The following is a 25,343-nucleotide window of genomic DNA, read 5'->3' as shown; positions in this document are numbered from 1 at the left end:
GGCTGGACAGAGCAATTATATACAAGAGATGCTTTAGCAGTACCACTGAATATTCCAAGCAGGTTCAAGTTCCGTTTCCTTCGAGCAATTAAAGAAATCTATGATAAAGACAAATAGATCAGTGAAGGGAGAAGCATTTGAGATGTAATTAACTAATGACATTCAAGTTTTTGGTTAAGGCTCTTATATTTGAGGAGGTATAAATAATTTGTTTTTAGGGAGCATAAGAAAATCCTAAAATGATGCACTGTCTTTTATTGCAGAATCATATTTCAGCTGCCTTAGTTCTAATATAATCTTGGGAAAGCAAGGTTCCATAGGTTTTGTATTCAGCACTGGAGCTGGATTGAATTCCTGCTAAGAAGCAATTGTTTGACAACTGAATGTTCTTTAACCCTTCTCTTATTTCATTATATGCCTTTGTTCCTCCTCATACTTCCATACCTTTCACATTGCTTTCACTTGCTTATTGTTTATTTCACAAAGCTAAGAGATCCCTAAGGTCTGTCTACACTAGAGAATGTTGATATTGCCACGACTATGTTGCACCACTGTTGAGCAAGTTTGGATAATGCCTCAATCCACACCATGACCAGACCCAGGAACACAAGACAAACCAGTAAAGGAAGAGATTAATAGTCTTTCCATTTGGGTCCCCATAGTCCAGTTACCCACCTATCAGGAAGCTTGTCTTCAGTGCACTCAGTCTAAAAATACTCTCATCACTTGGCAGTCCTGCAAGCACTGATCTAGGCTTCTTTACGCTAATATGCATTGTACAGTTTGCTGGACAGAATTCAATATAAATCATTCCAATGTTTACACATGGTTTTATTATAAAAGTTAAATTTAAAACAACAAATTCTATACGTGCTAAACAGTAGACCAGTCTCCTTTACCAGTAAAAGAAACCAGTAGCAATAAAATTATATTAAACTCCCTAAAACTTTCTGATATTTAACACTTACTGTAAGTTTGAAACAATTAAAAGGGCTTTTGTTTTAGTATGGCTTCTGACAGGCCTGATCTTCACAGAGCTGTCTAAGCAGTTTCTGTCAGATGTCTCCCTTCTGAAAGAGCAGGGTTGGAAGAACATGTGTGTAATTAGCAGTGTAACTGGCTGGGGGGGGAGGGTTACTGGGGGCACCAGCCCCAGGCACTGATTAAGTGGGGATACCAGAATAGTGGTCCCTGGGGAACAGCAGGAACAGCTGTCAGTGTATAGGCAACCCATGTGGCAGCTGTAGCTGACACTGATGTGTGGGGAACCCATGTAGTAGTGGTGGCAGCAGCATGCAGTGTAAGGACACTAACATCAGCCGGGGTCTTTTGAATTTCTAGTAAGACTCTTCCCTCACTCAACACCCCCCTCCTATTACCACCCCCAGCCCTTGGAACCCCTGCCTTTGCCCTCCCCCTGCCCAGGGTACTAAAATTCCCAGTTACACCTCTGACTACAGTGAAAAAACACAGGTACCCTCCTCAGGAAAGGGCCATCCAAATAAATACATGCATTTCTCTTACCTTTCCACAGTCTCTACGTGTCAGTTGTCTTCTGTCCTCTGTTGTAGACCAAACATTGGATTGTCGCTACAGTAAATGGGATGGGCAGCAGAATTGGCTTTGTCTGAGAAAGGTTCCTGCAAGGCCTCCCATCTCCACTAGTGCTGGCCCTCATCACACATATCTGAGATGGGAATACAAGAGGGAAGAACAATATTACCTTGTGCTTAGCATTTGATTATTCAGCCAAGGCTTTGGCCTAAATCTGCACAGCACTGTCATCAACTCACAAAAAGAATAAAATATCAGTAACCTTATATGAAGCTGAGAATGAGTTATTGATCTCTTGGATTCACCCCTGATTATCATGATAATTCTGGTCTTCCCAGGCTAAAGGCCGTGGGGAGATGTAGAATAAAGCCTCCCAACCATCTTTCACCATCATGGTTCCCTCTTACGCTTGTTAGTATGTGTCCCACAGGCAAGTTGGTTCAAATATCAGACTAAACCACTGTAGCTAGTATAGGTGATAAAAGAACATGTGCTTGGGAGGATCTAAAGCATAGATAGGTATAGATACCTTGGGAGCCTGGCCATGAATGGTACAGGAACAGCTGGATGGATGCTGAACCAATTGACTTAAACTATTTAAATGTGGACACAGGGTACCATTGCAGGAACAGACATTGCAAGCAAAACTTATCTAGAGTGTTTAACCATAGTACAGTGCACTCTGCTAGTGCAGACAGACCTTTAGGCTTTGTTGTGTGATCAGCCCTAGAAATATAAATGTTTTTAACTCATTGACCTAATATTTAGTTATTAGAAGATACTCTAACAACAGCCACATATGAGCCCTCCTATTCCAGGTCAAATGGATTATCTCATTCCTGGAGTGAAAGGATCCCAGACACAAAACATATTTCAGACATCTGTGAAAATGGGAGACCTAGAAGTAACTCATGGCAAGGTAAGGGTGAACTTTTGCACTGGCTACAGTCAAAACCTGCCTTGACGTCACCACCTCTATGCTGACAATTTAATTGTTCTTTGGACAGGAACATAACTCCCTAAAACTGTGTACATTTTGTTATTAGCCTTGGAATTGGGATTTAACATCACAACACACTAGTATATTTTGCATTATCGCTAAAAGCAGGAACTCGGGACCCTCCAACTCCAAGAGGTAAATTATTCTAGGTCTATGGCAATGGGCCAAACTGCAGTTTTAAATAAAATTTTAGGCGTTACTTTTCAGCTGTCACTTTCAAATGAGCTTTTGAGTACCTGAAACAAACATGCCTCATACATTCAACTAAGAGTGACTCTGATACAGATGTAGTGACCTGAATTCTCTGCTGTACCCATGGTGGGGACAATGTGTTAACCATTACAACAGCTCCTCAAGTCTCTGACTGGGGAGCTAGCCACAATTCTGGTAGTTCTAGTGGAGTTAAGCGCAGGCTTGGGGATGCTCTAGCTATTAGTTATCCGCTAGAAATCATTTACCAGTTGACAATTATATACTCACTCAAGCCATATATCACACCCTCATCCTTGATCCTCCACTTGACCCTTGGGGATGGGGGTGGCCTATGACCCAGTGTGCTCTATGCCCACTGAGGAATACATAATACTTTCAGTTTCTGTGCCACTTGAACAGAATGGGCCAGATTTTGTATTTTTGTAATAAAACATGCCACTTGGCCTACTGTGGCCAATTCACCATGGAAGTCCCTGGAATACCTGGAAAAAAACCATCAAACCAATAAAATACTTTCTTATTTTCTTTTTCTGAGAAAAATTAAGAATTTGAACTCTCTAATTGAACTGTAAATGGGAGCATCAGATGGCCCTACTGTAGCTTTTCAAAGATGAAGACCAAGAGATATGTATTTAGGCACTCAAGAAGAACTGAATTCCTTCTAGAATGATCCATATTGCTTGAAATGAACTGTAAATAAGACCAAATATACTAAAATAGGACATGCTACATTTTGAAATAAGGCTTTGAGAGAGAGATTTTCAAAGGTATTTAGGTGTCTGGAAATGCAAATGGGCTACTGATGTCTAAGCAGGTTATGTGTCTGCCTTCCATTGACTCCAATACCTAGGCACATTTGAAAATCCTACTAGGTCCCAACTGCCTTTTCCAGTACATAAATATTTTTGCAATTCTGTCTGTAAGTATTTTAGTCCGAGGGCTATTACACTGCTATTTGTCAATGTCCAAGTCTGTTGTATTAGTTCATTAGTAAGGTGCAGGTTGGTCTTTTCTCTACTAATCAGGTAGGGGAGTAACAGAAATGGAAGCATTGCTTGTCTTCTTGCACTGGCTACCCATATCATGGGCAAGTAACTCCTTAAGGACTTCTATACTCAATTCCTGCACATAGGGAGAGGAACAATTGGAGCTTTTGTCTCATCCCCCACTCTTTGGCCACTGCAGCTGTACTAGGGAACCATATGCTCCTTCATTTTTAGAGCCAGTTCATGGTAGCTTCTCTCCCCATATTCACGTCCAGGTTCAGCATGATGTCCAGTTCACTCCTGGGACAGTGTAAGTACACTCTGTCTTAAACACAAGACAAGATAACAGTCTTGTTTTAATGAGGGTACCACTCTCATTAAATAATTCTACCAATTAATCCTGTCTGCTCTTTCAGCTCTGAGCCAAAATTCTCACAACTTACATTGGGAAATGTATAAGTTTATAGTAACAGTACTGGATCTATTGTTTGTCTTGATACAATTTTAGCAACTATGTGACAATGGGCATATTTACATTTGTGTATATGTTCTAAACAGGGGTGGGTTGTTAATGTTTAATGATGCTGAGGTCATAATTTAAATTCAATATCCTGTGATAAATATATGGAAATTATCTTTATCTTTCCATCCAGCATTCTGCTCTTAATAATTTCTAAAAATAAATTCAACCAGACAATTGATACATTCTGAATGCCCAATTTAGATGCATGCTGAATTTCTTGGTCCTCTGAACTGACTATGTATCATTCAGCTAGAGCAAAATGGAATGAAACTGTTAAGTCTCAGGAGAATCCTTGCCCTGTATAGGGAAGTAGGCCCAGAGCTGACTCCCACACCATCTACTCTCAACCCTTTGGATATGTGTTCTTGGCCTCTCATGCTAGTGACTGCAGTCCTACTCAAAGCACGTCAAATGCCAGAAAAACATACTGTAGCCTCTGTCTGCTGTGTGCCTGGTGGCACGCTCAAGTTTGGTCATGCCTTATTAGAACTACTCTAATGGCAGCAACATTACTTTTTTCTGGCATTTGGTGTGCACAGAGTGAGAGTGACTGGGTGGAACATGTTTTCACAGAGGCAGCATGGTTGGATGTGGTCTAAACCTGTGTTCCACACACCCCTGGGGGGTTGCAGCTTGTCTAAGGGGTCTGCAAATGATAACTATGATCAATCAAAAGTATGTGAATACCAACCACAGTTTCAATTCAGAGGGGTCCACACGTCCATTTGAAAATTTTTAGGGGTCTGCAAATGAGAAAAAGGCTGAAAGCCACTAGCCTAGACATACTCCTAGTGTAAGTAGGGAGAGGGATGCTTAAAAAATGGTCTGGTTAAGGAACCCAGTTGTAGTAATATATATTAGAACTGCTTCTCCATACTTCGATGGATTTGATAACAGGCTTCCAATATCTGAAGGGTGGTTATAAAGAGGATGGTGATAGACTATTCTGTGTAGCCTCAGGGGACAGGAAAAAAAAATAATACTGTTGGTGATGCAGGATCAGGAGGCTAAAAGTTTTCCCTGGAGGTCGTCTTCCATTGTTGCTGATTAGAATGTAATGCAGAATAAGGAATCTGGCTCTCAGTGGGCACGTCTACACCTGCATTAATGCACCATAGCTACTGCTCATTAAGTTTTGTACTGGTAATAACAGGTACTGACTAAATGTGCAGTACCTGGTGCTACTGTACAGTAGCACTGGTGCATGTCTTTTAAGTGATGCTAATGCACAGTAAACTAATTCTAAAATTAGCATGGCTTTTTGCCATCATGAGCTAATTCACGGTAGAATTAATCTACTGCACATTTACCATCTTGTGTAGATGCACCCAGTGAAGCCCCAGAAGTTTGTAAAAGCCTGATTATTTAAGGAGCCTCAGTCCCTCAAGGTGAAAGGCATCCTCAAGTTCCATTGAATTTAACACATAATTTAGCTGAAGTATGCAGACCCTCACAGAACTGGACATTAGAATCATAGGAAAATATGGCTTTAGGAGCTCATCTAGTCTAATCTCCTGCTCAAGGAAGGATCATCCCTGCATCAGCCATTCCTGACAAATGTTTGTGTAACCCAGGGTTGTCAAACTCATTTGGGCCCTGGGCCATGGACTCCCCCCAAGCTGGATCTGTGGGGAGCCAGTGGCAGCCATGGCAGGTCCAGCGGCAGCAGCGATGGGGGTCCAGCAGTGGTGGTACAGGTCTGGGGCCACCAGTGTAAAATATATTTTATAAAAAGATTTAACTGTCATGTTAAACTGTCTGTGGAATGGTTCATTACCTTGAAATTACATCTCCTTGTTTTTATCTGTTCTTCTAATGCCTGCCAATGTGAGCTGACTTAAAAAATGTGGGGGAATCTACCATAGTTGCCAGCTCTTGTGGTTTTAATATGAATTTCAAACTATTCAGCATTTTTCTTACAGGCCTAGCTCCTGGAGGGTTATGATTGGGTGAGACTTTCAGCTTTGGTTTTTTTTAAAGTATTTTTCTAGCCCTTAGAGTTGCAGAGAAATAGATTGAAAATGTGACTCAACTGTTCATCGTAGACATTCAAATAAAGACAAATAGACCTTTTTTTTTTAAGTTTTACAGTTGTTGAACAGTTGAGACTGGCAATATGGCTATTTTGGCAGGCTGGGTAATGAACATGAGCATTCTTGGAATGCTGTACACATAGCTTTCAAGATGTTATTTCCTCTCCCTTTATCCTTTGATCTCTTTCAGGTAATATAGGAGGAAACAGAAAGAAGGTCAGAGGCAAAAGATTTAGGCCACGGTCTAATTCAACTGAGTAAGTCTGACCCTCTAGCAGCAAAGCAGAAAACAGCATATAAACACATGCTGGTTTGATATACGCTGGGAGTATGTTAAAGTAGATGCTATAGACGTTCTATGTGGCCCATTCAGAGTATTGACTGACAGTCTGGTAAACAGTTTAACCTCTATTTTTCATTTTTTAAAATTAACTATTAATTTTCTTTTTAATATAGGCTTCTTCACAAGTGTGCCCATAGCAATCCCCATTGATGGTGACACCTGGCACCATCACAGTGGGCTGTTGTCTACAGTAAATTACCACTGCTGAATATATCTTGATGCAGTAGTGGAATTTTGATACCTTGTTTTCCATTCTCTGTCTTTACCCTGAGTGCAACCAGTGCACTATATCCTGCTTCACCCAGGAACACAGATTTCTATCTCTGAGTACTCAGCTAGTGATTTTAGGAAACTAATCTAACTGATTTGAGAACATGCTTACAGTTTATTGTTCTAAGTTGTCAAGTTTGAAAATAAATGATCTTTTGTAACCTCTGGAGTCAGAACAACATAAGGGTGTACCAACAAGGAGCTTTATCTAACATGCCATGAAGTTGGCCAGAGCCCCTCTATTAATGTCAGTGGGCTTTGCATGCAGTCCAATATGGTTGCAATAAAGAAATTAAGACATATATGCCTTAATTTAAACATATTATCAATGGAGTCCATCTGTAAAACTCTCATCTGTAAAAGCTCCACAGATACATTTACAAAATTATTTAAATTGGTTGTTCAATATATTGAAGAGCCCTGTCCTTGCTATTTACCTGAAATACCCTCTTTAAGCTTAGCCAGACCATGCTATATGAATGGATGATGAATGCTTGGAACTGTAACCCCACAACTTGTCAAGCATTTCCCACTGGAGTTCTCTTAATGCTGTAGTACCAGTGAAGAATTTCCACTTCTCTGTCAGTGATGGTACTGGTTATTCCTCCTCCCCACATTGCCAGCAGTAATGTTTGCACCTTTATTGGGTTTGGTAGCATCCCTTCTGGAAATGAATAGGGATAATTCCTCTCTGTACCCTGCCTTTTCCTGCTCAAGGATTATTCTAAAACCCAAGTCTTCCAGATTCATTATAGTGTTCTTAAATATGTGGGTTTACATAAGGTTCATGTAGGAGATCTCTGTTACAAATTATAGAAAATATAGCTTGATGTACATAAGTAGTTAAAATACTGCATGGTCAAGAATGGCAACATTAAAATAGTAGTAATAGTCCCAGATTCCTCAGAGTTTATCTTTTAAGTGACTAGCACTCCTGTGCTTCTCGTCTCAGTGCTGATAAACTCTAGTTGGAATGTTGTTATTTCTGTTCTTTTTGGTTGTCTTTACTTGCATGAGACAATTTGATAAGAGCAAAACTAGCTTCTTAATGAAAGTGCTTAGAGTACAGATGGGATAGAAAGCCCTTCTGTAGAAACTTGTTTTGGGCTCTCTCTTGTTTTCTAATTATACTTTTTTTTAAGCAGGCTTAGAAACCTCAGTGCCAAATTCAGACCTCACATACCTCTTATTCAATGGAGCTGTGTTTGGTTACACCATGGCTGAAATTGGCCTATAAAAATTAAACCAAATAAACCTTTTTTGTTTACTTTAGGATCAACCCAGCCATGTGGGAATGCTAGAGTAGGAAGAGAGGGTCAAAATTGATTTAACTCCTCTTCTGTTTATATAATATTCCTTACTGTAACCTAGAATTTCTTTCCTATCTAATTCTCTCCTTTCCTCCTTGCTGCTTATTCTGTCATAAACAAAGATGGTAACAGCAAAGAGGCTGATGCTGAAGAGAGAAGACTCAGATTGCTGCTGCAGACGGCAAAGCAGCAGTTTATGGAGGGGTGGATATCATCCCTATTTCTGAAAGACATCTGCCAGCCTGGGTGGGCTACGGAGACATCCTTTCTCTTGGTGTCTCTGGGATGGGGGGAAAGATGACTGTGAAGCCAACCTCTAAGAGTTTGCTCTACAGGGAGATCAGCCGTCATGTGAATAGGTTTCACAGCAATGAAACTGGATCCTCTACATGCAGCGCTTCTTCAGTCAGTGGGGAGAAGAGAGAATTATATGGGGGCACACAGAGTTTGATTAGAAATATGAAAACAAACCTTGAAAATAAAAGACCAGGTATGATTTGTTACCAATTGTGACCAACATTTCCAGACAGCCACTTTATTAACTTTGTTAACTTCCCTAGTAAGTGAAGAATCTAAATAGTCTATTCTGAAGCAAAATACAGCATTTGGAATACTTTCCTATGTGTCCAGTAGGAGTTGAACTGTGCATGCAACTGCAAGAGAAGAAGGTGCTATGCTATAGTCTCCTGCTAGAGAACAAGAGACACTGTAAATTGACTGTTAGAATATTCACGAGCCTAATTTGAGCAATATTCTGGATGTGTGCATAATTCAAGTATTTACACATGCAGTTACACAGTTAATTAGTCTCTTCTAAATTTTTGAAGCATTGAAGAGGGTTTCAACCATGTGGCTCTCGTTAATATCCAGGAAAAGGGCACAGCAAGCATCTCAGGCAACTCCTGAAAAATGTCCTGGTCAGTATTTGTGTGTGCCATAGTATGTAACAGATTGCTCATGGTTGATGTAAGGCTGCTGCTAAATGTCACAGCTCCCTGGGGACTCTAATAGCTATTTTTGTAAGGCTTTGTTTCCAGATTAGTCAAAAAACACTTGGGAGTTTTCATTTCTTTAATATACTCAGCTGGTTCAACACCAGACAATGCCAGTTTGATTAAGTGGTCTGATAGTCATAGCTTTCTGTTAAAATCAGTACTTATGATCCAAGAAAGGTAATGCAGACCTTTTGAATATCTTGACAATTAAAATGGAGACATGTGTTAAAGCATGTCCTAGTAAGATGTGTTTTGCCAATTAGCAATATTGGTTTTCTTTGTTAATTGATGTTACTTTTCCTCTAAGCGTGCATCTTCCTTATTGTTGATGTCAACTTTTTGGCTTAGATTTTCTATTATATATTGTGTTTTTGCAGCAGGGTAACCCATGCATCTGAGCCTGGGCTTTCTCTCGCCCACCATATCCCGACTCAAGGCATAAGCCAAGGGGGTTCTCCTCTCCCCCATTCAGGGAGTCGGGATCACAGGTCAGTTTCACCTGCCCCTGCATTCTGGGCTGCCATTTTATCCCATGAAAAGTCCCTTCCCTGAGTATTCAGTAGTATCACTGTGGCAAAACACTTTTGACTGCTTGGAGGTGCTCCTGCTAATGCAGCGCTAGCTAAACCCTCCTCGTTGCCAGCCTGAGGAGTAAGATCACTCTTGAACCCAGGTCGTTCGCATTATTGCATGTTGCGCTACCAGCCAAATCAAGCCATTGGTCTAGTTTTCAGACTCAGACCTAAAGGATGATTTTGTTTAAAATGAGAATTTATTATTTAAAGCATATATGGATTCCAGTAATGAAGGATAAACAAATGACCACAAATAGCAATCTGAGAGCTTTCTTATGATATCATTCAGTGGTCTGCTGAGAAGAGATGTAAATCTTTCAATAGTAAATACATTGGAAGGAATGGGAGTTACCTGTATGTGATCAGGCCCGGGAAGCTCACAAACTCTAGTTTATAACAACTGCATGCTTTGTTGCCACATTACATTTTGTTTTCTGATTAAAGAAGCCAGATTGGGAGTGTTTCATGGTTACCAAAAGACTCCTTCAAATAAAAAAGTTCAGGTTAAAAGTTCTGCAGCTATGTCTGACTCCCCAGGAAATCTGTAGCCACATCAGCAATTAAAACTGCATCATAAGCATAAGCATTAGTTTCTAATGACATTGGCACCAGCCTGCTGCTTTACTAGTTCTTTCTCTGTGGCTGCACCACTGCTTTTAACTTTTACTTTTTCCTAAGGAAAGCATAAAGCACTCCTGGTTTCACTCATTTTTAAATAAGAAAGCTGATTGGAAGCAATTGTGGCTGCAGCTGAATACTTTGTGAAAGCTGGTGCTGTGCTTACGCGGGGCGGGGAGAAGAAGTTCCAGAGCAAAAAAGGAGGTCTATGGAGTCCAAAACCACTCCAGGCTTTAGTCTTCGACTTGTTTTGAAATATTGTAGTGTCATGGTTGTATTAAAAAAAAATGAAGAAAACTTTACCCAACTTTATTCACCTGAGCAATCCCTTGCAGGACTTGTTCAGACATGTGGGATCAGTCCTAGAACTTTGTTGGGAGATCCAGCCATTAGGATATTAAAAGTAACTAAGAATTTGCATTTTTTTTAATTGTCACATTTCATTACTGTTTCAGATTGTGCTGGTCCCTATTATGTAAAGGAGGTGATTAAAATAACTGATTCAGCCTGGTGGTGGTCGTGCCAGAAATGCAGAGCTTAAATTGTGCCAAACAGATAACTCAGTTTATACATCACCCTTTATTATTAATGTTATAAAGGGAGTGGAGGAAAACCCCCCCAAATAAGTAAGCTTCCTATTTGGGCATTAGGGAAATCAGTTATAAAATGTCCTGAATATATAGAATACAGAATATACATATGTACTAATTCATAGAATAACTTCATGTCTTGTAATATTACTGCTAACTCTGGAATAAAATAACATTATTTCATGGTTAATTTGAAACCTGTAAGGTTAAAAATAGCTTTTTCTTTCTTTTGCTAATCAAGGTTTTCTGTTGTAAAATATGAGACCGGTTCTGCAGCCCTCCTTGCAAGCTCCCCAGATCAAACAGCACTGTTAGAGACAAGAGGTTTTTTTCACATATCAGTGTAAAAACAAGCCATCTTCAGTGGCACAAAGTGAGATCTTTAAATTGCTGAGGCTGAAATTCATCTGTATAGAGGGGGGCCAATGAAAATCCCTACCTCTGCAAAGACTAAATTGCTAGGCTGTTGGCATTCTTCCGTATTTTGAAGATGTAAGAGGTGCAAAGGCCTTGTGTTCACTGCTATCTATCTGTGTAGGAGTGAACTTTACTCTCAGGAAATTAAATGAAAAATGTGCCCTTAAGAATTTCCAGATGACCTGAATTTGAGTCCTGGTGTTGTTCAAATTTTCTCATGCAGTTGTACACGTTGCCTAGTTGTCACCCAACATCCATACTGATTTATTTGCCATATTCACTTGCATTTTGGGGATGAAGACATCCTTGCTTAGCTGTGCTGTGTGTTCTCAGATTTTCTATTCTTCTTGTTCTTCTGCTTTCTCTGTTCCTTCCATTGCTTTCTGCAGGTATTTAAATCCATGGTTCAAAAGAGAATATAATGTAGCTAAGTGGGTAGAAGATGTGAATAAAAACACTGAAGGACCCTACTTTAGGTATTTTGTAAATTAATTCTATATCATTTTAAGAGTTGTTCCAGCATATACAAATATGATGGGACGTCTATCTTGTATATATCAATACAAGTTACTATAGGTGCAGAGGGCCCCTGTTCATTTGCTGCCTTTTGATGTCTGTTTTTTGGCTTCATGTGCAATTACAATTCTTTTTCTGAATGTTTTACTGAAGCCATTGAAAGGGGTGTTTGTAGTGCATGCATTCCCACCACCATCTATAGCTTGTAGTAGCTTTCTCATCATTTTATGCCAAGTAGTGTTTTATGGGCATGAGACATATCTACCACTAATAAAGTAGTTTTAACCTAAATAGAATTTAATTTACTGAAGCAAGTGGTTTCATAACACATTTATTCTACCCACTGTCTCTATAGTGCATACTAAAATGAAGTGAAAAGAAGAATAAAAAATAGTGGAATTTTACCCTAAAAATTCAATGGGGCTGAAATAATTAACTCTAATTGGAAAAGTGAGATGTATGAGAATATACTCTATGCTGTGACTTGGTGTTGCTACAAAAAATAGGGTTCTATTAAAAATGATTAGTTATTTTTAAAGGAAAAAATGTGAATGTGATACATAGCAAGATAAATAGACAAGTCTACATTAGGTCAGCTTCCTTTGTGCACCTGAATCAGGACATTTCTCCATGAAGTGGGCTCAGTTCTCGGTTTTCATTTCCCTGCTCCTGGGATAAGAATGAGGGAGATGCAAAGACATCTTTAACATGTTAGTGTAGTGATTCTCATCCAAAGTGCTGCATCTTGCTGGGGTGCCTTGAGATACTTTTAAGGGTGCACTTGGTGCCACACATTGTTAGCCCTGTTAGGTGTGCAAACATTATTTTTGTGGGTTAAACCCAGAAATTTCAGCTAGGAATCCATAGTACTAGAAACATTGGGACCTGTTGTGTTTTTTCTGAGTTCTTTGTAACACAAGAATTGCTGTATTATTTTTATGTAGTCAAGAAATGAGTGAAAAATAAGAGCCGGCATTCTCTGGAAGGTGCCTTGAGTCCAAAAAGATTGAGAGTCATTGGTATAATGTAAAGGGGTGCCTTGTGCTATGTCTAGGGAAGTAGAGTATAGCTCACTATGCTCCAGCTGTGTTGTCGTTTAGCACCTACTAGGGGCCATGCCCAGTATCGGCCCCTTATATCAAAACAAAGTCCCCTTATGCAGGAGATAGTATCTAGGTCAATTTTTCAGCCCTTTACTCTGTCAAAGTGGCAAAAGGAGATTTTAGTATTACTCAGACTCTGGTCCCTAGCCTATGTTTTCTTGTGAGAACTAGATCACAGTTTTCATTAATACACTAGGAAGACACAAAGTGAACATGATCTGTGTAAATGAGGGAGCTCATATTGTTATTTGAGTTATCATACAGTGCTTTAGAAACCACCATTTCAGTTTAATTGAGATAACCTTTTCTGTGTTGTTAATGTTCTTGGACCTCTGCAGTATGGTAGAAATGACGTATTAAATGTATATCAACTAAAATCATGAATAAAGGAAGTGAACTCAGAAGCCTGCCTGCCCAGCCTACTGAAGTATTTTAAATAATAGATACAAGGTTTCTTTCATTAAGTCATCTGTTTATTTTGCATTTTGAAAAGCCAAAAAGATATTTGTAGAAAAAAAGTATGTGAATTATGCTGTGAAAAAAGTACAGTGGATGCTTTTAGCTACTTAATAGCTTTAGAACTTTTATTTATTTTAGCATTAAACAATAATCAGTTAATGTCTTGAACAAACTTTACCTTTAGATGCATGCAGGTAAATCCTAGAAAAGTCTTTTTTAATTGAAGATGTGTATCTGGTGAAAGTTTGGCTAAGAATATCCTCTTTTATATCTTTTGAAAAGAAGGTAGAGGCTATTTGTAAACTTTAGAAGAATATGATTCAGGCAGCTGAGAACCAAATTCCACAGGAAAGCACCAGAAGAAAAACAAATAAAAGTTAATATTAATTTAGGTACAAATAACAATGACTTGATCACATTTCTTTTGAGCAAACAGAATAAAATCTAAACCTAAAGTACCTTAATATACATTAAAAATTGCTAGTTTTACAGTGCTGAAGATAATTTTTATTTGTATTGTTAGTAGAAGAATTTAAACAGAAAAATGATAGTGACAATGATAGTTGAGAATATTCTAATTAATTCCCAAAAAGTTGCAACCGAGAAAGATGTTGTTTTGCCAAAGAAGCAGCTTAGCATAGTGTGGAATTGAAGATACTTGTTAAAAAATAATATAACAAATGGAAGAGATGGGACTCTCACCCCACACAAATAAAGCTGAAGTTAAAAACTGTTGAAAATTGATAAGAGAAACAAAATTTACAAATAGAAATTTTCGAGTCAGGAAAAGTGTTCTGTGTGTATTAGGAACAAAAGAGTCTTTGTAATGGTTTGGGTACACTATCTGGAATAATAATGGAGAAAAGATAGACAAATTCATTACATTCATGTCACAGAATGTTGATGTAACACTTTAATTTCCAACAGTAATTCAGGATGATATTATACAACTGCTACTAAAATGAGACATATTTAAATCACCAGGTCCAGATAATTTACCCAAGAACTGACAAAGCTGGACAAAGAGCTTTCTATGTTATAAATATTGATTTTTCAATAACTCTTGATACTCTGAGGCTATGAAGAAACTAATGTTGAGTAAAGCTAATCTTGAGTAAAGCTAATCCTAAATCTAATCCTGGGTGAAACTAATCCAGGTTATATAGAATGACCCAGGTAATTCTAAGGCTGGCAGACTGGCATCAAGCCTAAGAAAAGTAACAAACCAGTCACCACAAGATTTGATTTAATAAAATACTTAAAGGAGGAGAAATATAATCAATATCTATCAGCATGACCATATGAAAGTAGGTCTGGTCAAATTAAGTTTCCTGTTTATAAACTGTGTATAAATTGCCATGAAATCTATACCTCCAGTTTACTTATATAACTTTTCTAAATGTTTCCTAATTGTTAACAGTTATCAAGTGTTGCCCAGCATATGGAGCTCAATCCTTCTGGCAGCTATGGAAGATAGGACATAAACATCCCTGCAGACATATTTTATTAGAAATTAGTATTTGACTGTATTACATTTACATCCACAATGTACCAAGTACTGCTCTGACATCAGTGAATCAGATTCTTTTTTCTAAAGAGCTTATATTAGATGCTAAAGAACAAGTAAAGGCTGGGGCAGAAAGTTAAAATTTGCAACTGACATTTTTAAGGATAGGGGGAATCCCTATTTGTATCAGGCATCCAAAATTTAACTAATTTTTTGAAGGAAAAGAGGATAGACACTGGACAGTCCAGGGACAGGATTCCAAACTTATGCCAGAAATAAAATGCAAAGATGTCTATTGGTAACACAGCTAAACTAAACGTTCAGGTGGATGTGGACAATAAGCTGGATATGAGTCAACAGTGTGCCCTTGTTGCCAGGAAGGCTAACGGCATACAGGGTTGCATCAGTAGGAGCATTGCTCGCAGAAATAATTCTTCCCCTCTATTCTGCACTGATGAGGCTGCATCTAGAGTACTACCTGCAGGGTGGTTCAAAAGAGGATGGAGCTAGACTGTTCTCAGTGGTGGAAGATGACAGAACAAGGAGCAATGGTCTCAAGTTGCGGCAAGGAAAGATTAGGTTGGAGACTGGGAAAAATTTTCTCACTAGGAGCATGGTGAAGCACTGGAATGGGTTCCCTAGAGAGGTTGTGGAATCTCTATCCTTGAAGGTTATTAAGGCCTGGCTCAACAAAGCTGTGGCTGGAATGATCTAGTTGGGGATGGCCCTGCTTTAAGCAGGGGGTTGAGCTAGATGACCTCCTGAGGTCCCTTCCAACCCTAATTTTCTGATTTTATGTCATTAGTAAGGTAAAGGAGGTTGAGGTATCCTAGAAGTGAAATGAATAATTAAAGAGGGCAGAATTGTGAAGAGCCAGTTAACATTGATACTGTGTGCTAAAGAATCTTTGCACACTTTCTTTTAAACGGTCAGGCTGGCCCTAAACATTTAATGGTGTGATCCTGGTGGACAGGATTCCCTTACCCCTTAGGGAAGTAGCAGATTTCTTTTTGTAGGCCACCCCAAAAAATAATAAAAGGTAAAGCAGATTCTGGTGTAATATTCTCAAAGAAAGACATGAAACTCAATGTTCTGTTGAGTAGGAACTTGTACAGGAGCTGTGGAAAAACTGCAGCTGACAGTTTTAACTCTCAATAAAAAAGCCTTTATCTTCCTAAGAGAAACAACCTGTAGTGATAGCATTTGCATTTGTAGTGCAGTATATTTTCATCGTTGGCTCATTATTGTGGTCTTTGCTCAAAATAACCTTCAGAAATGTGATCAGGGCTCACCAGATGCATCTACAGGTGCACTTCACTGCAGAGTAGTCTAATTAGGTCTTCAGTAAAGCATCACAGTTTACATGAATTAGGGAGCAGTAAAGTAATTAACTCTACCATAGGAATAGTACTGTCTTATGGTGGAGTACTTTACTGCATTACAATGCCTGTGTAGATGGTGAGTTAGGGCGTACATTGCTCCCAGTCAGGCCGGCCAGCCAGCCAGCCAGGGGTCTGTTCTGTCCCGGCTCAAATTGCTGCTGTCCCGGGTGCACGTGTAGATATTGTGCCTGGAAGCAGTTGACTCAGATACAAACTGTGGCAGAGTTTATCGTGTTGCATTAATTGCAAATGTAGCTGTACCCACTGGCCGCGTCCAGATGAGCGTGGATGCTTGGTTCCCTGGGGACAAGTAGCAGCGATGCACCTTGTGTGTGCTACTCCAGTTTGTTTTTTTTTACCCTCTGGATATCCAGGGGGCAAAAAAACCCACGGAAAAGAAAAGGAGTAGCACACACATGGGCAGCCTGCCCTTGCAGAGCGGTGAACACCTGACTGTGCGGTATGTGGCACTGCAGACGTGTTTGCGGTGCCAAATCCAATATGGCTGCGCTCATCTGGACATGCCCACTGAGTCCAGAAAATATGACTATAATAAGAAAGGAAGGCAAGGAAAAGAAAATAAGCTGTCTTCTTCCCTTTATTTTCTCTGTTTTCTCTAATCCCTCCTTCTCACTTTCTCCTCTGCTCCCCTTCTTCTGACCACTTAGGCCTTTCTTTAACATTTCTTTCTACCACCTAATACATCCCTCCCCAGATTTCCACCGTCTTTATTGGCTTACTCTTTGAGCACTTCTCAGAAAAGCTATATTTATAAAGGACCATCTTCTCTCTTTTTTCCCCTGTTACCCATCACACACAGTCAAGCAGTTTTCTAACAAAGAAACTGTTTCCTTCCTTTCTCCCCTGTTCCTTAGTCTCCTCAGTTTCTTTCAGTATCTCTCTTTTTTCCTTTTACTTTAATATTCATTTTCTCCTCACTTCTTCATTTTCCTATATTGTGTTGCAATTGCCAGAAAGCTACGTTAAAGTAAATTCTGAAGGCAGCAAGCTGTTTGCAGTTTTTTAATCTTCTCCAGTAATGCGTTTTGATATCTTAGGTCCACTGTGAGGAAGGCCCTATCTGCCATTCGGTCAGCCTTCACCCATGAAATTTATATTTTCCGTAGTACATCACTGTTGAAAAAATTCTTTATCATGGAGAACACATGTCTTTATCACATACAAGTCTTTATCATGGACAACATGGAGAACTCTTAAAGTAGCTTCCCTCCTTTCCATGGAGGGCTTTGTAGAAGACCCTCATTGACTTCCATTTCTCTTGAGACTGTGCTGTGCATGTGAGCCAGTGCTTTAGAAATGTATATAATTCTTGAGAAATGTTATGCAGTACTGAAAATTAATGTCCCAAACCAAGCTCAAGACTATTTTACAGCCTGTCCCTGGAACTAAAACTCCTCCCACTTCCAATTTTTTTCTCACCTCTGTTCCTTCCCTATCCTTGAAAAAAATTGAGAGGACAATTGGGCCTCTATACATTTGAAAATATGGCCTTACCTATGTCAGAAAAAAATTAGCAAGCTCCAAATCCTTAAAGTAGCTTTACTGAAATTGGTAAATTGGGACTGGATCTAAAAATTGAAAAATAGGGGGTATTAGGTACCTAAAATACACCGTAGGTGGAATCTGGTTGCTTATGTCCAAGAATATGATTCAAAAGAAGCCAAATCTAATATGTTAGGCATTTTGGAATCCATAGGCACATATATTTTAATAAAAAATGTCAGCTAGGCACCTAAAATTCTCCGATTCTGCACTCATGTTTTCCATGTATGAGTGTTTTGGTATCTATCGCTGAGCCAGTTGTCTGTTTCAAAAGAGATATTGCCTTACTTATTTAGGCTCCCAGTAAAGTTGTGTATTTCACTACCTGAGGCAGGAACCTAAAAGTAATGGACTTGAACTAACTCAAAATAAGCCAGTTTAACTGTGCATACCTTAGGGGGTTGCACTATTATAATCACTGTTATAATCAGATGTAATTTTAACTGGGTTTAGTTAACCTGGTGAAGTCTACAAAGGTAAACTGGTAACTGTTAACAGGAATACATGGTACCCATCAGTGGTCTTTCCTAAATTTTGTAAGTCACATAGGAGATCCTTAGTTGTGATGATAAGGGACACTGCCACCACACTGTTGTTGGCTCCAACATTGTCTAAATGAGCCGAGCTGTGGCAGCATTCTGTTTTGACACCCAACAAGATGATTACAAAACTGTTAGATGCAGTTTCAAATATAGAAGCAGCTCATTAACTTCCTGGTCACAGACCCCAGCATGTAAGCTTTCAAATGCTCTGAGAAGTGTATGGATTCATTTTAAGTCAATAGTGAAATCTATATTAAGTCAATATTAAACTTCCTTACTATATAGCATGCAGCAATGAATGGAGCCTAATAGGTCTTGTTTTGTATTTCAAGTCTCCTATAAGGGTTCAAATGAAAATCAAACTTGAAAGTTAATGGACATGAAGCCATGAGAACCACAACCCTTAGTAAAACCTAAATGAAACCAACTGAGCCAAAGCTGCAGGTTTTCCCAGCTCCAACCCTGTGTTACCCGCAAGTGTCCCTGTAACAATGTTTCCTTTTATGCTATAAATGAGAAAGGCATTACACAGTTCTCTCATTTAAAGTACATTCAAATCTGGGATACACAGCACATAAACAATTGCAAGATAGATCCTTGAGGGTCATATGTTCAAAAAAAGATTACTGTATTTTATGTATTGAAGTGGTACATAGGCACCTGGCTAGGTGCTATAATGTATTTGCGATACATTTTTCACAAACTCCCCAGGTGGTACTTAAGACTATAAGAGTGTATGGAGTGTTGTCATAAGTAGTAATAGGAATAAGTGGCCAGTGATTGTGAGGGGAGGGCATGATCATTAGGCCTGTACAAAGCAGCAGTACTTGCTTCTGATTCAGCCAATTCAGAGGGACTTGGTGATTCAAATCACTGTCCTGATTCGATTCGGCCTGTTTGGATTCGGAGATTCGGCGCTGATTCGGAGATTTGGCCATAGACTATACAGGCAGTCTTTGACGACACTGGACAAAGCTCCCTTTAGCTGGTAAGTCTGTTGTGGTGGGTGGAGGGAGAAGGGAAGGGGCATGGGGGGGGCGGGGCAGATTAATGCCACCACAGCGAGGGAGGGATTGGGGCTAGAGCTGGGACAAGCTGCCCAGCCGGCGGGACACAAGACTTGGGGAGGGCAGCTCCCACCATTGCATACCACTGGTCTGGGAGCTGCTCTTTTGGTGGCTCCTCTGGTGGCTCTCACCGCCAGCTTGGGAGGGTATGGGAGTGGGGGTGTGCCCCTGGATCTGTGCAAACCGGGCTGTGCTCCAGAAGGCAAGCCCCAGCTGCTTGCCACCGATCTGCACTCTGGTGGGCAAGCCCCTGCTGCCAGGCTGTGCTCTGTGGGGTGGGCAGAGCCAGGACTGCGCTCCAGGCTGCGGCTGGGGCTAGCCTCCTGGAGCATAGCCCTGGCTCTGCCCGCCCTGCAGAGTGTAGTCTGGCAGCAGGGGCTTGACCCCTGGAGTGCACCCCTGGCTCCACCCACCCCGCAGAGTGCAGCCTGGCGACGGGTGGCTGGGGACAGCCTCCTGGATCCCAGCCTGGCCCAGCCCACCCCTTGCAGATCCTGGAGCACACACCTGGTCCTATGCCCTCCCGGACCAGGGGTGAGAAGTGCTGGAGGAGCCACCAGAAGAGCAGCTCCTGAGCCAGCAGCACGCGGTGGCACACAGTGGCAGGAGCCCCCCTCCTTGAGTCCCGTGCTGGGCAGCTTGTCCCAGCCCCAATCCCTCCCTCACTGTGGGGGCATTGATCTGCCCCTCCCCATGCCCCTTCCCTCCGCCCACCACAATAGACTTACCAGCTGGAGGCAGCCGTGTCTGGCGTTGTAAAGTCAAAACCCGCATTGGAACCTGGCAAGACTTAGATAGATTCAGAGTCTTTGGACCTTTTAATGGGTCTCCTGATTCGATTCGGATTCGGAGATTTGGCCGCCAAATTGGGCTGAATCTCCTCCAAATCGAATCAGCTACCAAAGCTTCACACAACCCTGATGATAATCTCTTTAAGTGTGCAACTGCAGTTTCAACATACCTAAGGGTGAAGCTCAATTTACCTGAGTAGCGTGAAGCTCATGCTCCCCAAAATGTCCTGGATTTGCATGTGTAGACTGGTATTTGTGTGCAAATCAGGTAGTTGTATGTGCAGTAGGCTGAGGAAACAGGGGCTTGTATGCACAAGTATGGGGTTTTATAGGTACCATGAATAGGCAAACCACTCTGTGGATGCCCTGGTTTCACCCTGCTTTGAAAAGGCAGCATTGCATTTGCATGAGGAGCTAATAAATTTACTTAGAGGCACCTCCCCCAGAGATTATTCGTTCTCATTTGTCATGAAAGAAATTTCTCTTGGGTAAAATCCAGCACCTGATTCTCAAAGCATTGACATCTTTTTTTTCTACATGTTGAGTTTCCAAAAAAATTTTTCTTTAAGAGGAAAAAAAACCCCACCACAATGACAAACAGGGAAAACCAAAAAGCAGTGAAGCATAAACAGGATATGACCGTGTTAGATAATTTGGATGGTCAGATCCTGCTTTTAGATTACATCTGAGGAACTCCTTTTTGTCCAGTGGTGCTGAACAGATATCCCTGGAAACAGAATTCTATTTCTCCATCTGAACACTTCCCCTAGCCCCCTATAGCTGATCTAGAGCCAGTCTGTACTATTCAGGCATTGCATCATGGTAGAATAGTGCAGAGTTGCATTGCCACTGGGTGAGCTAGGAATCTTTCCTGAAAACCTTATTGTACCGGGAGAGCGCTCCATCCTTGAGATACATTTCATTCTCTGTACAGCTCTCAGGCCATGGCTTGCCCTTGTCTCTGTGCTTCTTGTGGTGGCTTGCATTATCACTGAGAGCTGTTTGTGGAGAAGAGGGAGTGCTTTGTGCCTGGTCCAGGCGTTAAGAATGGAAGATGTCTCTTTTTACTCTTCCCCCCTCCCTGTTCACACACTCAAGTACAAATCTGGCCATAGATAATCAGATGACAGGCAATTTATTCTGTGATAGAGACGTAAGAATCCAAAACAAACAGCTTATGTCTCATTCTTTCTTTTCACATACTTCCTACCTCATTTTTTTTTGAAGAAAACAAAGATTTTTTACCTTTGCTACACAGTGTATGAGTAACCTATGAACCCTATGATTATTTTTTCTTGGTCTCATCATCACTGAAAGATAAGTTCTCTTTATTTTCAATTTTGGCCCCTATTCTTTTGGATGAAGGGGACAAACACTGATTGAGCTCTTATCAGTACAAATGGGGTCATGGATTAGAGGAGATATATATTAGTGAGAAAAGGGATATTGGTCAGTGTGTTGCTGTGAGCCTTTCTCCTGATTTTTAAATATAGCCTGTCATTTTGGAGGTGCTGTTTTGTGCTCAGTTAGGTTTGTGATGCTGCACACACAAATACATTATTTGAAATTTCATTAGCTGCTTTCAGTTTCCCTGCTAAGAACATTTGATTATTGTGCTCTTTCACCTTTCTGGGTGCTCTAAATGCACTCGCTGAAGATGTAACCATCAACCTCTTGAGGAATTGTATTGGCACAACCATGATCTATCAATAAAATTACATTTTATTACATCAATAAAATGTACCTTAGAGGCTGCAGGAGGAGTGGCCAAATGACAGCTTGTGAGTTACAGTGGTTCCCAAGTGGTTTAAATGAAGCCCTTGGAGAAAGTCATTTAATGACCAGTTATTATTTATGCTGGGGCACAGTGTGCAGAATCTGGCCTGCTCTCATCTTAAAAGGTTTACATCCTGCAGCTTGTCAAGATTTTGGTTTGTGGCTAGAAGGGTTAGAAAGTTTGGCCACCCCTGGATTACACCATGGGAACTTAGGTTATTGGTGACACAAGTTAATTTAATTTGACAGTTATCATCATAATTTCCATTGACACCTTGTTGTTCATGACTACTATCAATCATTGTATGGGAGATAGGAGTGTGCTGCTATAGGGAACTGCAGATACAATAATGATGATGCCTAGCCAGAAACAAAAACAATTATTAAAAAAACCTGTTTAAATGTAAATGAGTTGTAAACAAAACGCATGGCTGAGATGCCATGAGACCATTCTAGAGTAAACAAGAGACATTTGGCTGTGGTCGTCTCTAGTCTATAAAAAAAACTCAACCTTACAAATAGTGACTGCAGGGTATAGTGCTGTGTACCATGAGTAGTCCCCGTTTGACTTCATCTTCAGTGATATTAATGGATGTCATCACCGTGGGCCACATTGTCAAACTGTGTGTGCAGCGTTAGAGAACTTGCACACATAAATTCAGCAAAGATGTTTTCCTTAGGCAAAGTTGAGAACTGGAGCAAGTAGGTAAGAGTGCTTAAAATGTACATGGGGATGTGTGCATGCACAGACGGGAACCAGCCTGAGACCCATTTCAAAATCTGCCCTTTTGTCTGTAAAATGAAACAAAGGAGGCATGATAATTTAGCTTTTCTGTTTCCAGACTGCCTCTGCCTGGGTCCAGGTATGGAGCCCAGTAGGGTTCTCTGATTTGGTAAAAGTAAACAGAAATGTAAGAGGTTTTTCTAGGTGTAAAATTCTAGTCAACACAGCCATAGCCTTATTGACATGCAGAGAATGCCTTTCATGTGATACAAACATTTACTTGCTACTGCTTACTCTACTCACTTTGTACAGAAATGCTGATTGCTGTTGATTAATCAGTCCATTTTTGTATATTCTCATCAGACTCTTTCTTTGGCTGGAACAATATGCACTGTATGATGCTTGCATGTCTAATAATTTGTTGTTAGCACTTTGTATCTGCCTTTGTTTCTTCACAACTAACAGTTTGGCCTCTAATTGCATGCACTTTGTGTAAATTAATATGTTATCTGTAAAGAGTAAGAGATTTATCTGATGCACCGATATTTTAGCATCTTACTGTATAAAACCTGTAAAAAGAATTCACTGTTTATGCCATGCATTCACCCATGAGTAGATGTTATTGAGCTTTAATATTAATATTGTTTATATTTAGAGGTTATAATGTCATTTCAGTATTATATTCTCTGCTTATTCCATAAGTAATTTGGTTTGTTAACTTTATAATGATGATATAATCCTTTTAATGCGGATTATTTTTATAAGAAGTTATAATCAAGTTAAGAAGGAATGTTAAGTTTTCCTTCCAGTTTAATGGGAATTGTAAAGATTTGAGTAAATAGATACATATTGAATGGATTTGTTCCCTAATGAGACCATAATCAAATATGCAGCTATTTGGTCTGAATCAAGCTAAAGAGTAATTACAGCTGCTATTGAAGCTGGTGCCCAGAAACATTGCATTTATGTTGTGTGTTTCAACATCTCAGGACTCTGTCTCCTGCAAAGTCTCCATCTTCATCCACTGGATCTATTGCCTCCAGCAGAAAATACCCATACCCGATGCCTCCGCTTCCAGATGAGGAGAAAAAAGCTAACAGGCAAAGTGCCAGGGTACGTGGCCCTCTTTTTGTATGCTTAGAGAAGTGATTTGATTTTATCAGTTTTCAAAAGGATAATACAGGGCCTGATTGCCCAAAGCTAAGCAAGACATAAGTGGTTTGTTCAGACAAACAAGAAAAGAACTGACACAGGTCCCAGAGGTGAACTCTGATGGAGAAAGGCCTAATTTCTTGGATGTCATTGGTAAAGATGGAGGCCAGGACAGACCAGAGTGCTTGGGGAGTCTGGGGAACTCAGCCTACCTGAGAATAATAATGGGAGGCTTTCTCCCTTCTCTGTAACGCTGGAAGCACCTAGAATTCTTACAATAGAGCAGCTCCTTAGCGATTCTGTAACTTGTGCTGGTGGAATACGATCCTTCACCCCCTTGAATTGCCCCTGATCATCTCCCCTGTCCCCCATAGCTGTAGGGTAGGCAGGAGCAGTGTGGGGCCAGTCTGGGCCCATGGGGAGCTGCCAGGAACACCTGCAGCTTCCAGGCAGCTCTCTGCCCCATTTTTTCCCCTGGTGAGCTTCTAGGTAGCCTGAGTTAAATGATCTAAAACTAATTTACAAGTCTGGATCCAGATGCATGGAGGTGGTGCTTGCTGCAGATAGCCTGAGAAGCAGGCAGGGAGGGGGAACCCCACTTGGCTGCCTCTGCCACTGCAGTTGGTGCCACCACTCTTGGGTTGATCAGGGTGACAGGGCAGTAATTCAAGGGACAGGGGATGATCCAGAGGCTGATGGGGGAAGGGGCAATTTTGGGGGGGCAGAGAGGGTGGTCAGAGGGTGGAGGGGGTGATCCAAGTGGTGTGGGGAAACACCTTCCCCTCCCTGGGCAGGCACAGAGGAGACTTGCAGCCCCTAACCATGTTCCTACTCAGTAGTCTAACAGCAGGTCTGAGCAGTACACATTAGAGAGGGCCTGCTAACATGTTCATTAAGGTGCCATAGTTATTGCGCATTAAATTTAGTACTTGGTTAACCAAGTACTAAATCAAGGCACAGTAACTCGCACTACTGGGCAGTAGTGCTGGCGCATGGGTTTTTAGTGACACTTACTGCACAGTAGCCTTATACTACTGCACAGTAGCATGTTAGTATGGTTTTTGCCTGGAACGCTACTACTGCACAGTGTTATTAGGCTACTGAGCAGTTAATGTCTTCTGTAGACGTGCCCACTGATCACTACTTCCTAGCACCACCTCATATTTCTTACAGTTAACTCCTGCTACCTCTAACGTGTAATCTCACCCTAAATTCTGTGCTGTGGTTCTTGGAGCTGTAGCACAGAAGTTCTCCGTCGGAGCTGTGGTCAGAGAGTACTTGATAGGGAGAGGGCTGCAGAAGGGTCGTAAGAGAAGTAGGGCCTGAAGGGACCT

General features: G+C 40.7%; 1 protein-coding gene across 19 annotated transcripts in view; it reads left to right on the top strand.

The window, feature by feature from the left end:
• The window catches only part of ADAM22 (ADAM metallopeptidase domain 22), a 262,391-nt gene that overhangs the window by 227,573 nt on the left and 9,475 nt on the right, over positions 1-25,343 (top strand). For 4 of the 19 annotated variants that reach the window (XM_059729028.1, XM_059729029.1, XM_059729027.1 and 1 more), the window contains 5 exons: positions 2,373-2,473; positions 6,500-6,566; positions 9,605-9,715; positions 11,817-11,903; positions 23,847-23,970. In XM_059729028.1, the coding sequence (XP_059585011.1) occupies positions 2,373-2,473; positions 6,500-6,566; positions 9,605-9,715; positions 11,817-11,903; positions 23,847-23,970 (490 nt within the window). Of the gene's footprint in view, positions 1-2,372; positions 2,474-6,499; positions 6,571-9,059; positions 9,150-9,604; positions 9,716-10,875; positions 11,047-11,816; positions 11,904-23,846; positions 23,971-25,343 lie in introns of those variants that run through there. The other 15 variants (XM_019497936.2, XM_019497933.2, XM_019497941.2 and 12 more) reach the window with 10 other exon arrangements.

The sequence above is a fragment of the Alligator mississippiensis genome, chromosome 5, assembly GCF_030867095.1.
Source record: "Alligator mississippiensis isolate rAllMis1 chromosome 5, rAllMis1, whole genome shotgun sequence".
Classification (NCBI taxonomy): Eukaryota; Metazoa; Chordata; order Crocodylia; family Alligatoridae; genus Alligator; species Alligator mississippiensis.
The sequence above is the reverse complement of the archived record's forward strand: the minus strand, read 5'-3'. Positions and strand labels throughout refer to the sequence as shown.